This window comes from Geotrypetes seraphini, chromosome 1 (assembly GCF_902459505.1).
Source record: "Geotrypetes seraphini chromosome 1, aGeoSer1.1, whole genome shotgun sequence".
NCBI classification, from domain to species: domain Eukaryota; kingdom Metazoa; phylum Chordata; class Amphibia; order Gymnophiona; family Dermophiidae; genus Geotrypetes; species Geotrypetes seraphini.
This window is the reverse complement of record NC_047084.1, coordinates 224,203,295-224,218,024: the sequence shown is the minus strand read 5'-3', so window position 1 is coordinate 224,218,024 and position 14,730 is coordinate 224,203,295. Positions and strand designations below refer to the sequence as shown.

Genomic DNA, 14,730 nt, shown 5'->3' with positions numbered 1-14,730 from the left:
GTAGCCAGATAGACCATGCTTTACAGAAAGTCTTGAAGAGCTACCAAACACCCTTACACCGGAACTTTTCTTCTCTGTACCAATTCAAAACAATCCAACAACAAACATATTAGCAGCAAGAGAAAACATTTTAAAACAAAATCAGATATATACATCAGTGAAAATGATATGTTAGTGAAAATAATATCTCTAAAGAAAAAATGATCATATACATTTCAAAAAGAAAACACAAATACACAAGTTTACCACCTTTAACATTTTAATAAAAGAAGTAAGCCAACATTCTGTATCACATAGTAATATTGGTAGTCTACACTTACAGGAGGCTGCTTGTGCAGATCCAGTAGCTCACGTACATGACTTCTAAGCAGGTTCTGGCATTTCCACATTTCATTCAATGCTCTGGGATAATAAAGGTACCATCAATAAGAAATGTCAGAATACACAAACTACTAATTGATCTATCCAATCTGCCCAGTTATTCTCAACTACACTGCTAACAGTATAATCTAGCTGCCAGCCACAAAACATTTATGCTTTCAGGATCCTGCTCCTTACTGAAATCAGTTTTTGTCATTTTCTCCAATTGTTCATTACCTCCTTGAGCAGCTAGGCATATAAAATTCCACTTTAAATTCATACACAAAAGAACTCCCCCCTCCCATCTCCAGCAACAAGACCCCACAATATTTCAAACAGCTACCAACACTTGCACAACTGTTACCTAAACAAATAGCTATGGATCATGGGATGATTTTCCAAGGGCTGCTGAGCAGGGATGGTGTGCATCTACCAAAGAAGTGTCTTCAGCAGCAGGCTGGCTAATCTACTGAAGAGGGCTTCAAACTAGAAGTGATGGGGCAGGGTGATCAAAGCCCTAGGGTGACTATAAGCCCTCAGGTAAGTAAATAACGGAATGCTTCTACACAGATGGGAAAAGGGAGCAATGTCTGGGAAGCAGTATATACTAATGCTCAAAGTGTGGGAAACAAGATTCAGGATCTAGAAGCTGTGATGGAAGAAGATGAGTTGGATATAGTGGCGATCACAGAAACGTGGATCACGGAGAACAATGACAGGAATGTAGTTATACAGGGCTATAATCTAGTCAGGAAAGACGGTAGGAAGAAAAGGAGGGGATTAGCGTTATATGTTAAAGATCATATTAAAGCCACACAATTGCAGGATCTGCAGGGCAAGGAAAAGGCCCAATGGATCAATCTGGAAAGAGGGAATGGTGAATATATCTACATTGGTGTGATATACAGGCCTCCTTCACAGACGAAAGAATTGGACAGAGATTTAACAGTAGACATTCAGAATATATCTAAAAAAGGGGAAGTTTTACTAATAGGTGATATTAACATGCCGGATGTTGATTGGTGTATCCCTATTACGGGGGTCTTCTAGAAGTAGGGAGATCCTGGATTCTCTACAAGGATAACTGTTCCAGCAGTTGGTAATGGTACCCAAGTGGGATGGGGTTATACTGGACTTAGTGCTTACAAATAGGAGAAAGTGTTTCTGAATTTACAGTGGGTGATCATCTGGCATTTAGTAATCACTGCATGGTACGGTTTAATATTAAGATGGGTATAGAGAGGGCTCATTCAAAAGCAAAGGTTCTAGACCTTTAAAAACTAAGTCTATTCGGATAGGGGATTATGTCAAGGAATTGTTGTCAGGATGGGAATGTCTGGAAGGAGTGGAAATGCAGCTGTCAAAACTGAAAGGAGGAACTGTAAGGGCGACAAACCTTTTTTTGAGGCAAGTAAGTAAAAGTAATCTGGAAAAGAAGGCCGCTTTGGTTCTCAAAAGTGGTAGCTGAGAAGGTAAGGAATAAGAGGTTAGCCTTCATAAACTATAAAAGATCACAGAAAGAGGAAGACAGGCAAAAATTTCTGGAAAAGTTAAGAGAGGCTGGTCGTGTAGTCAAGAAAGCAAAGATGCAAATGGAAGAAAAAAAATAGCCGACCCGGTAAAACGGGAAGACAAGACATTTTTTAGATATATTAATGATAGCAAGAAGTGCAAAAGTTGTATTGTGAGACTCAAAGGTGAAGGGGAGAAATATGTAGAAGCTGATAAATAAAAGGCTGAATTGCTTAACAAATATTTCAATTCTGTTTTCACAGCTGAAGTGCCAGAAGCGGGATCACAGAAAACAAACGTGAATATGGATGGAGGAGTGGTAGACCCTGATCGATCTTTAGAAGGTTATGATTGTGAGGAGCTAGCTAAAGTAAAGGTAGAAAAAGTGATGGGGCCAGATGATGTACATTCGAGGGTGCTGATGGAACTTAGGGAAATTCTGATGGCTCGGCTGACTGAGCTTTTCAATGAATCTCTAGAGTCGGGAGTAGTATCAGAGGACTGGAGAAGAGTGAATGTGGTCCTTCTCCACAAAGGTGGAAGTAAGGAAGAATAGCGAACTACAGGCTGGCAAGTCTGACTTTGTGGTAAGCAAATTAATGGAAATGCTTTTAAAACAATATGGTGAAGTTTCTGGAATCCTGTGGATTAAAGGACTGGAAGCAACATGGATTCACTAGAGGTAGGTCTTGTCAGACAAATCAGATCAATTTCTTTGACTGGGTGACCAGAGAATTGGATAGAAGGAGTGCACTAGATGTGGAGTATTTAGATTTTAGCAAAACCTTTGACAGTGTTCCACATAGACGTCTAATAAATAAACGGAGTGCACTTGGGATGCGTCTCAAAGTGACGGGCTGAGTCAAGAACTGGTTGAGTGAAAGGCGACAGAGAGTAGTGATCAATGGAGATCGCATTGAGGAAAGGGATGTTACCGGTAGTGTGCCTCAAGGTTCTGTTCTTGGGCCTGTTCTTTTTAACGTTTTTATAAATGATATTGCTGAAGGGCTGTCAGGTAAGATTTGCCTCTTTGCAAATGATACCAAAATCTGTATAGATTCTGTATACCTCGGATGGTGTGAATAACATGAAGAAAGACCTGGTGAAGCTTGAAGAATGGTCTGAAATTTGGCAGCTAAAATTTAATGTTAAGAAATGCAAGGTCATGCTTTTGTGCTGCAAAAATCCAAAGGAATGGTAGTTTGGGGGTGAAGAACTTATGTGCATGACAGAAGAGCGGGACTTGGGTGTGATTGCATGACATGATTTTAAGGTGGCTAAACAGGTTGAAAAGGTGACGGTGAAAGCTAGAAGGATGCTAGGGTGCATAGGGAGAGGTATGGCAAGTAAGAAAAAGGAGGTATTGATGCTGCTGTATAAGACTCTGGTGAGACCACATTTAGAATATTGTGTACAATTCTGGAGGCTGCATCTTCAAAAAGATAAAAAAAGAATGGAGTCGGTCCAGAGGAAGTCATAAGTCGTATGGGGACAGACTTAAAGATCTCAATATCTATACTTTGGAGGAAAGGGGAGATATGATAAGGAGAAATTAGGTTCCTATCTGCTAATTTTCTTTCTGTTAGCCTGTAGATTAGTGCTGCCCGATTCATGATTCGAATCGATTCGAATTGGTTCGTTTAAAAAAAACAAACAAACAAAAAAAAACGGCCTCCTGATTCGGGGTGACCAACCCTCCTCCCCGTGCCTTTGGATCTCCTAAAGCAGGAGCAGAAGCTGCCTCTTGCTGGCCATTCACTGCCGCTCCTGCTTTAGCCTGTGTCAAGGCTCTGCCTCCTACCTCGCACGGGCACCCCCAGTCCCTCGCCTGCACAACAATGCGTTGCTCGCCAAGGGCTTTGTAATAGGCAATAGACAGCTGGAAGGAGTGAAACTGGAGCTCGTTTCCAAGCGCCTGCTAGTGCCTGGTAGACTTTCACGATTCTCCTTTCTCTGCATCTTGGCTTTGCTCCTCGCTTGTGAGGCAGGCAACTGTATTCTTGGCCAGAGAAGGGAAGACGATCTTTGGCAATTGCGGTGGCAGGGGCGTGTGGGGGCTTTGACATGCTAATAATCTTGCTCTGTTTGTTTCCTGCTTCCCTCCAACTGAAGTGTAGATGCGAGTGCTTGGCGAAAAGGGGAGAGTGACAGACAGATTGTTACTTTTATTCTCTCAGTCCCCTGCTGCTGTTTAACCCATATCTTATTTTTCTCTCTTCGGGCCTCCTATGCAGGGCTTAGGACCCATTATATATATATTTTTCCCCCTGCGAGAATTAAGCACAGTCTGCAAATGAACCCGTTTGCTGCATAGATAAAATCTTTAAGAAATTGTTTGCTTGTTGCTACGGCAGAGAACTTGACATACTGCTGGCTATTGCAATGTGTTAAAAAACAGGTCTTGTCTTTTTGTGAGGGATCGTGGCAAGGCTTAGAGGGCCCTCATAGTCAGATTTGGAGGCCACAAGGGCCTTTCCTCCCCACTCCCTGCCCCAGCACAGGGCACAAAATATAAAGGACCTTAAGCCCCATAGTGGGCTCCTTCCCAGCTCGAGGTGTTAATGGTCATAACTACCCACAAAACCCTGCTCCCCCCGAAGCTTCTCCCCTACCAACGGCTGCACTGAGGGCAAATAGCATACCTTCCATCCTACCCTTGGACTCCAACTCATCGAAGGGGACCAGTAATGTTACGGACAGGTGTGATCCTTATTGCTCCTGCTCTGGTGGCTGCTACTGTGAAAATTGTATTGTCTCACCCCTAGCAGTAATCCCATAATACTACCACTAGGACAATAGTAACCATCAGACCAGGAGCTAGTGGGGGGTCACTCCTTCCTGCAAGGTTGCTCAGACCACTAGAGTCAGTTATTAATTGGACGGGTGGATGGGATAGGGGTGGGGGTAATGGGTCTAAAAACAGGAGAGGGAGAGAGATGATGGACAATGGGATGGAGGGAGGGAACAGAAAGGGAAAGAAGTTGGACATAAGGAATGGTTTGGAGGGGGGAATAGAGATACTGGATAGGAGGGTAGTTGGGAAGAGAAAGGGAGAGCTGGTGGACCCTGGGGTGGTTGGGAAGGAGGGAGAAATGTTGGATGAAAGGGTAGTTGAGAAAAGGAGAGATGGTGGATCTGGGGATAATGGGGTACATCGCTGCAGCTGCAGGGATAGAAACAAAAAAAGGAAAGATGCCAGACCTCCGGGGGTGGGAAGGGAAACGAAAGGGGAGGACAGAGATGGAAGATGATGGTTAGCACTGAGAAAGAAGGAGACCCTGGCAAGCGAGTTATCAGAAGACAACCAGAGCCTGGGACCACAACAAGATTTGAATATAGACCAGACAACAAAAGGTAGAAAAAATAATTTTATTTTCTGTTTTGTGATTACAATATGTCAGATTTGAAAAGTGTATCCTGCCAGAGCTGGTGTTAGACCGCAAACGTGAGCTAGGATTTAACAGAGAAAAGAAAGGTCTTTTTTGTTTGTTTATTTTGTTTACACCACAGCGCCAGTGTGGTTAGGGGAAGGCAAAGGGGGTGAAGAGGCTATAAAATAAACCCACCAGGGTGTTTCAAAAAACACCCAATTGGGCAGGAAAATCGAATCGAAAAACCAATTCAATAGGCTGAATCAAATCAAATCGAAATTTTTTTCCCTGAATCGGGCAGCACTACTGTAGACCAGTATAGTTAAGCTTCACAGATGGGTTATATCTAACTGTGACCAGCAGGTGGAGACAGACCAAAACATGTATATTAGGTGAGGCTTCCCCTTCCTAACCAGTGTGCCGAATAGCCAAGCAGAACCTAGTAAAACTAACTGAGAACAGTAAAAAGACTCAGAACATGAAGTAAAAAAACAATAAACACATTGTAACAACTGTTGGAACTTGTATAGAACTAAAAAGAGCAAAGGACCTACAGACATCCAACTTGCATAACTGTTTCAGCTCAGAAGATCTCTCCTGACACCAGGAGGACCGTTGACTGATTGACATGAAAAGGTGAAACTACCTTTGGCAGAAAGGAAGGAACAGGCCATAACATAACCCGCTCCCTAGAGAACTCCAGGAATGGAGACCTAAAAGAGAAAGCCTGCAGCTTAGAAATACGTCTAGCAGAAGTAATAGCCACCAAGAAGACTGCTTTAAGGGTAAGATCCTTCAACGAGCAGGTACCCAAAGGCACAAAAGGTGGGTGCACCAGCACGGCCAAGACCAGATTAAGATCCCAAGATGAAACAGATGCTCGCATGGGAGGCTTGAGCAATTTGGCCACCCTTAAGAAGCAAACAACATCAGGAATGGAAGTCAGACGCTGACCTCGTAGCAACCCACAAAAAGCTGACAAGGCCACAAGCTGAACCCAGAGAGAAGACCAAGCCAGTCCCCGATCCAGGCTATCCTGTAAGAACGCTAAGATGGTAGGCAGGAAAGCATGAAAAGATACCTCGCCATATGCAGCACACCACTCCACAAATATACGTACATAAGCCCAAAAGTCTCAGGGACCCCAAAACGGTTGAGATTACTTTATCTGAATACCCCTTCTTACCTAGGCCATCCCATTCAAGAGCCAAGTCGTAAGACAAAAGGGACCCGTATCGAACATTGGAATAGGACCCTGAGTCAGAAGGTCGAGCGAGAGAGGCAGAGGATCAGCCACCAGATGACGAACCAGGTCCGCGTACCACGGACGCCTGGGCCAATCCGGGGCCACCAGAATCACTAGGCCCGTATGTTGAACAATGCGGAGAAGAACTCTGCCCACTAATGGTCATGAAGAGAGCACATACAACAGATCCTCTGTGGCCATGGTTGAACCAGAGCATCCAGCCCCTCGGCCTGAGCGTCTCTGCGATGACTGAAGTGGGGTGATTTGACATTGACACTTGTGGCCATTGGATCCAAGAGGGGCTGACCCCAAGCCTGCACTATTAACTGAAAGACTGTTAGGCTTAGACACCACTCTCTTGGGTCTAGGGTGTGACGACTTAGAAAGTCCGCCTACACATTCTCCACGCCTGCTATGTGGGAGGCCGCGATTTCCTGAAGATGAGACACTGCAGAGACGCCTCCTGCACCACTAAAGTGCTCTTGGTGCCCCCCTGACAATTGACATAGGCGACTGCCTTGGCATTGTCCGAAAGAATCCTGACTGATTTGCCCATCAGGAAGGACTGGAAGGCTAACAGTGCTAGACAGATGGCTCTGGTCTCTAGAATATTGATCAACCAAGATGCCTCCTCCGTGGACCAGGTGCCCTGAGCTGAGTGACCCAGACACTGAGTAGCACATCCACTGCGGCTGATCCAGACTCACCCATTGTAGTAGATGGGAGGTCTGGAGCCACCAACGAAGATTGCACCGAGTCAAGCCTTGCAAAGGAACACGATGAGCCAGACCGTGCCTCTAGGTCGACCATTTCCGAAAGAGAGCATACTGAAGAGGACGCATATGAGCACGAGCCCAACTCACTACGTCTAGGGAAGCCACCATCAACTCCAAGACTTGGAGGAAATCCTGTGCCCGAGGACTCCAGGATGCCATAAGCAGACGAATCTGAGATTGCAATTTGCTTACCCAGGCCTCTGGGAGGAAGACCTTCCCCAAGGAGGTGTCGAACAGAACTCCTAGATACTCCAGGTGCTGAGAGGGGGCCAACCGGCTCTTGGCAAGGTTGACAACCCATCCCAGTGACTGCAGAAACTCTACCACCCGAGCCGTGACCTGGGTGTTCTCCTGCAACGACTTTGCTTGAATCAACCAGTCATCCAGGTAGGGATGAACCAGAATGCCCTCTTTGCGCAACGCCGCCATGATGACCACCATGACCTTGGTGAACGTCCGTGGAGCCGTGGCCAAACCAAAGGAAAGTGCACAGAACTGATAGTGCTGCCCCAAAATCGCAAAGCGGAGGAAGCGATGATGGGAGGCCCAAATTGAAATATGCAAGTAGGCCTCCGTCAGATCGAGAGAAGTCAGATACTACCCTGGCTGAACCGCCAGAATCACCGACTGCAGAGTTTCCATGCAGAAAGACAGAATTTGAGAACCCTGTTGACCCCTTTCAAATCTAAGATGGGCCGAAATGTCCCTTCTTTCTTGGGCACCACAAAGTAAATCGAGTACCTGCCTGTGTACCACTCTTGAGGAGGTACTGGGGCTACAGCTCTGAGATCTAACAATCTTTAAAGGGTCTGGCGAAAGGCCTGCCACGCCACCTGCGATGGAGAAGTGAGAAACTGATCTGGCAAGGAACAGGCGAACTCCAGATCATAACCGTCCTGAATCACCTGTAGAACCCACTGATCTGAGGTGATCTCTGCCCACTGTGGATACCAGTCACGCAGCTGGGCACCCACCGGAACCACAGCGGGCGCCGGCAAGGAGTCATTGGGCAGGACAGACTGCAGGGGACCCGGCGAGAGCACTACCCGCACCCTGCCGAGCCCCTCGAAAGGACTACATGCGCTGGAAGTACCAGCCTCTGGAAAGTCCAGGAGACTGAAAGGAAGTGGCCCTTCGACCAGGGTGGAAACAATGGAAATCACGCTCACAAGCCACACTACCTCAAGCTAGCAACTTAGGCCTATCTTCAGGCAAACAAGGCACTTTAGAATCAGTTAATGTCTGAACCAGCTTGTCCAAATCCTCACCAAACAAGAAAGACCCCTTAAATGGGAATTTCATCAACTTAGCTTTGGACGCCGCATCTGCTGACTATGCACAATGCCACAAGGTATGGCGTGCTGCCACTCCTTAGGCCACAGACTTGGCAGAAGCTTGCAAGAAGTCATACATGGCATCAGAGAGATAAGAAGCACCCATCTTAAAATTGGCAACTTCCTGCTCCACTAAGTCCCAATTATCAGACTCTCGGTCAAAGACATGCTCGGTCCAGCGAAAACACGCCAGAGCCCCCAGCCCGCCACACATCACCGCATGGACCGCCAGAGCTGTCACATTAAAACTCTGCTTAAGGATGGACTCTAACTCACCCTCCTCTGGGTCCTTCAAGGCAGCACCGCTCTCAACAGGCATGGTATGTCACTTCAAGATGGCCGAGATCACTGCATCCACCACCAGCAACTTCAGAGTGTCCCGATTGCCTTTAGGGATGGGGTATAGTCGGGCCATGGAATGCAAAAAGGCGCCTCCAGCACCTACCACTGTGCGAACATAATATCCCGAATATGCTGATGCATAGGGAAAAAGCGGGAAAAAGAGAGGATTCCCTTGAGCAAGGGGTCCACAGTACGAGGGGCTCAAACACGGCTGTCAGCCTAGCTATCGCTACCATTCAGCATTTTTAGTTGGCATTACTTATGTCAGCGAAGGCCTATGGGAAATTATATCAATCTGACTCTGGCATGGGAATGCAAATAGACCCTGAGGGCAGGGAAACTGTTTTAAGTATCCCTGATATGTTTCAAGTAGCCCTGATTGAATCATGACTAGCTAAAAGGTGTTAATGTCTGATTAAGAGGGTGCTTAGGACAATGGGTCCAGGTGCACAGATCAAGAAGATAGGCTGCTTGAATGGGACAAAGAAGCCAGAGACTAATCCCATCTCCATGCCTGCAAGTATCACACCCTCCTTTATCAATTAAATGACCTGAAGAATTAGCTCATGAAGCTCATCCTGCTGAAAAATGTGCACTACAGACGCATCTTTGTCAGCAGGCGGGCACTCAAACCCACCACTGGCAGAATCCATCCCCCCAAGGTGATCTTGGATATCTCCCCAAAAGTCCAGGTCCTCATCAACCATATCTTGCTCCTCTGGACAAAAATTCACATCCCAGGAGACATGCAGCTGCTTGGACGAGAGAGTAGAGGGGAGCAAAACCAACACTGTCTGGGGTCGAACCGGAGAAGACATCAAGGACAATCTCCCCCCCCCCCCCCCGGATTGGAAACAGAACCTCCAGCTGCCAGCACATAAGCCCTGCAAAGTGCCAACATAAATTAAGGACGAAAACCCCTGGCGACCTCAAGGGACTCCCTGCTACAGCAGGGGCCCAACACCACCTTGCCCCTGTTTCTCCAATACAGGGGGAAGGTCATCTGAGGATACAAAAAAGGTGGAGGTGTTTTCCGCCGAAATCGAACCTGAAACCACCAAAATCGGAGCTCCAGTGGCCTGCAGCATATGAGAAGCCTAGGCTTTTTCTACCGCTAAGGCAAAGGAGCCGACCGACACGGTAAGGGAATCTCCAGCCGCTCCGACGTTAAGGGAATCCTTTTTACCCTGACCGTCGGCGGCTGGGGACCCCCACCCCATGGGTGTCAGGGAAAACCCGGGCTTTCCCACGATCCAAAGCCGACTCGCGAGGTACTTGTGGCGGGATTCCCTGGCCTTTGGCATCGCCGCTCCAGCCTGTACAACACTTGCACAGGCCGGCTGCGAGTACCTTGCGTCTGGAACACAATGAGCACTTTTTCCCTTTCAAAGTGCTCATTGTGCTGAAACTGCTCCTAGCTGTAAAATAATTGCCAGTTAGTTGAGAAAATCACAAAAAGATAGCAATTTAAAGGTAAATGAGCCCTTTAGACTTGCACAGCTTCAGGTTTTTTCCAAGCAGAACAGACTCCATGGTTCTCAAAGCTGGAGGCCTGACTGGTATCGGTAGCCAGGCTGCCAGCTGAGGCACCTCTACAAAAATGCGGGAAGGTGGAAGGACCCAGCACAAGACCCACCAAGTTTGACACCCCCAAGGCTGGACAGATCTCCAAACAGGACCCATCCAAGCTCCAACCGGCACAAAAAGGGAACCCAGGTGTCCTAAACAAATTCCAATAGTCCTAAGAGGGGGAGCCGAATTAGTTTTACCACACTGCTGGAGACTAAGAAAGACTGGATGGGAAGGGGAAGCCTCACCTAATATACAAGTTTTGGTCTCAGTCTTCACCTGCTGGTCACCGTGAGATATAACCCATCTGTGAAGCTTAACTATACCGGTCTATCAGGCGACACAGAAGAGATGTTTAAATACCAACATGATGTAAATGCACATGAGTAGAGTCTCTTTCATTTGAAAGGAAGCTCTGGAATGAGAAGGCATAGGATGAAGTTAAGAGGTGATACTCTCAGAAGTAATCTAAGGAAATACTTTTTACAGAAAGGGTGGTAGATGCGTGGAACAGTCTCCCAGAAGAGGTGGTGGAGACAGACGCTGTGTCAAGAAAGCCTGGGATAGGCACTTGGGATCTCTTACAGAGAGGAAAAGATAATGGTTACTGTGGATAGGCAGACTGGATGGGCCATTTGACCTTTATCTGCCATCATGTTTCTATGTAACCAGATCCCACACATATCTCTCTACCATATATTGTGCAAGGTACTTAAGCTACAGTCCACTATTGCTATAAACAATACTGTATAAGATCCTTTAAATAGATAACATGCCCTTTATAAAGTGTTAACATCTAAGCCTGAGTACAGGGAAGATAAGTGTCCTGCTCTAGGTCATACTGTGAATGATGGGTAGAAAAACATTACATTACATTAATGATTTCTATTCCGCCAATACCTTACAGTTCATGGCGGATTACATAAAAGTAAAACAATGGAATACGTGTGATTCTTAACATACACAGCTACAAACTGTGAACAAATGATGTCCCACAGGTGGCAATTTGAGAGGTTTGATCATTAATAGTACCTGGGTTCAAAGTCTCCCATCACAAGGGCAGGGAAACTGATTTAATAAGTGTGACAACAGCTCTACTGCTAGAAATGCACATCCTCATGAACAATTTTCAGTTTCTCTCTTATCTGTACTTCCATGCTAGAGTTTGTTTACCTTCTTTGGATTCTCTCCTCTGGAAAAAGCAATACTTTGAGCATGTAAGGACTATTTTATAAAGATGTATTTAATTCTGTCTCTTTGGGAGAAACCATTTTATATATCAGGTCCATTATGTGAATGCTTAACTACACACTCACCAGTGCTTTCAAGTGATATCTGAGCTGCTAGTGCATCCCCCTTCTGCTGCCTACATTATTTAATTTAATCTATTATTTATGGATCACACTATACCTATAGAGCAGTGGTCTCAAACCCGCGGCCCACCAGGTACTATTTTGAGGCCCTCGGTATGTTTATCATAATCACAAAAGTAAAATAAAACAGTTTCTTGATCATATGTCTCTTTAGCTATAAATTACAATATTATTATTAAGACTTAGCCAAAAGGAAAGATTTATAAACTATAAAGATAGTTTTACCTCATGCAAAACTGTCATTTCTTTAATAAGACATTAACTATTTTTTCTGAGGCCCTTCAAGTACTTACAAATCCAAAATGTGGCCTTGCAAATGGTTTGAGTTTGAGACCACTGCTATAGAGGTTCAAGGTGATTTACAATAAGAGCCCATGCAGTTCACGGGAAGCTTACACAGGCCTGGAAGAAGATTAGGCAACAGAAAAACAGAGTGCGTTACAAAGTTCAAGCTATAATATGGACAGTTAAAGGAAAAGTCAGATGGATCTAACAAGATTCTATAAAAGGATGCAGGGGTGCGACATGCATTGGAAAGAGTCTGTATGGCATTAAAGGAGATAAAGTGCACATAGTTTGTAGAAATGTCATCTGTTTGATATGGTCAAGGACAGCTGAGGTTCAATGTCATCTTTGTAGAGAACAAGCTACACAGGTGCACAGACAGCATGAGGGAATGAAGAACATTTGGAGTGGATGGAATGGGAAGGGAGAATGTGGTTTGAGAGGACTGTAGGCATGTGAGATTTCCAGGAGATATGTTGTATAGAAATGTTTTCAGTTTTCTTCTAAATTTCAAGTAGTTGTTTTCTTTTCTTATGTCAGTTGGTAGACTGTTTCAGGTTTTGATAGTGATATAGGTGGAAAAGTTGAATATACCTAAGTATTTCAGTCCTTTGGATGAGAGGAGGATCATCTTTGAGGTGTTGAAGACTCTGGAAGATGAAAAATGGAGCCTTGAGAATGTGTGTGTTAATGCCTCTATGGAATTTGAGATATGTACATTGAATACAGTGGAACCTTGGTTTACGAGCATAATTTGTTCCAGAAGCATGCTCGTAAACCAAATTACTTGTATATCAAAGCGATTTTCCCCATAGGAAGTAAAGGAAACACACTTGATTCGTTCCCCCCACACTACTCCACCTCACTCTTCCCCGAGGCCACTGGCGCTGCTCCACCTCACCTCCCACCTCTGAGGCCACTGGCGCGCTTCCACCCTGGACTGGGCAGATACTCAAGGCCCAGTCCAGGCATGAGGCAGGATCTTCGGGTACCGGCATATCCTGTGGGTTGATGCTGCGTGCTGGTGCCAGATCAGGGTAAGGGCTTGTATTTGGACGGGCGGGGGATGCCAGTTTGCGCAGGTGGGGGGCACGCAAATCAAGTCAACATTCAGTTTGCGAGGCACAATTTGCTCGAGTGTTTTGCTCATCTTGCAAAACACTCACAAACCGTGTTACTCGCAAACTAAGGTTTGACTGTATAATGCAGGATAGTTTGAATGAGATGCTGGAAGTAATTGGGTGGCAGTGTAGTTTGTGGAGGTAGTCAGAAATTAAGTCATATTTCTTTAAGTGAAATATCACTCCAATAGATGCGTTTTGTATCAGCTCTAATCTGTAGAGCTGTGTGGCGCATAGGCCTGCATATCGTAAGTTGCAGCAGCTAGTTGTGTTAGTATGAGCATTTGAACCATAATAGCAAAGTGTGTTCACAGCAGGGCTGTGGAGTCGGAGGAAATTTCGGGTACCTGGAGTCGGAGTCAGAAGTACAAAAAACTGAGGAGTCGGAACATTTATCTACCGACTCCATTTTTGAACTTGGCATACCAATCACGAGCGATTCTTTCAGCTATAGCACCCACTATATACACAGCACAAATGTTGCGAGCAGCTTCTGCGGCCTTAGAACCTTGATTAATAGCAAAAAGAAGGTGGTGTCGAAAATGCTCATTTCTCTCAACTTGACATTCCATTTTAACGATCTGAAAATTAACCAGTGCTGTGGAGTTGGAGTCGGAGGAAATTTCGGGTACCTGGAGTCGGAGTCAGAAGTACAAAAAACTGAGGAGTCGGAACATTTATCTACCGACTCCACAGCCCTGGTTCACAGAAAAAGAGGTCTGATCAGTTTAAACTACTTCATGCTGTAGAATGCTTTCTTCCATAGGTTGGAGATTTGAAAAGTAAAGGATAGTGTGGAGTCTAGAATGACTCAGAATACTTTGGATATTTTATGTACGAGAGGAGTTCCATCCCCTTTATCTTCTTGGTCGCTCTTCTTTAAACCTTTTCTAGTGCCACTATATCTTTCTTGAGATAAGGAGACCAGAATTGAATGCAATACTCCAGATGAGGTCGCACCTTGGAGTGATACAGGGGCATTATAACATTCTTAGTCTTGTTAACCATTCTTTTTAAATAATTCCTAGCGGAGGAAGTAATGCCACCGGCTAAGATGGCTGGTTGATTTTGGAGCTCTGCAAGCCCTGGCGTAAATAGCAACCCTTCCAGCATTAAACTCCAGCGTTTTGGTCCTAGATAAGTTGAATCGGGTACAGCATACATAGAGTTCATAGCAAGCAAGTTTTGCTGGTGGTAATGCAGCAGATAGCCCTCAAAGATTTTGCTTATCAGCCAAGCGGCGGAGGTGCTCTGAAAATGGCAGCTCATAAAGTAGCGAGTTCAGCTGGGCCGATGGATACGGAAAGCTTAGCGGCAGGAGTGGCAGTTGTCCCAGCAGCAGCAGATTCTCTGGCTCAACTAAAGCTGTTGCTACACGAGATTCACTCAGACATTAAATCAGTCCAAATGGAATTAACAACCTTGACAATGGATTTAAGGG

General features: G+C 45.5%; 1 protein-coding gene across 5 annotated transcripts in view; it reads right to left on the bottom strand.

Moving 5' to 3' along the window:
• Nucleotides 1-14,730, bottom strand: part of PDS5A (PDS5 cohesin associated factor A) — a 645,453-nt gene that overhangs the window by 351,805 nt on the left and 278,918 nt on the right. For all 5 annotated transcript variants that reach the window (XM_033947170.1, XM_033947134.1, XM_033947143.1 and 2 more), the window contains exon 14: nt 321-402. In XM_033947170.1, the coding sequence (XP_033803061.1) occupies nt 321-402 (82 nt within the window). The remainder of the gene's footprint in view (nt 1-320; nt 403-14,730) is intronic.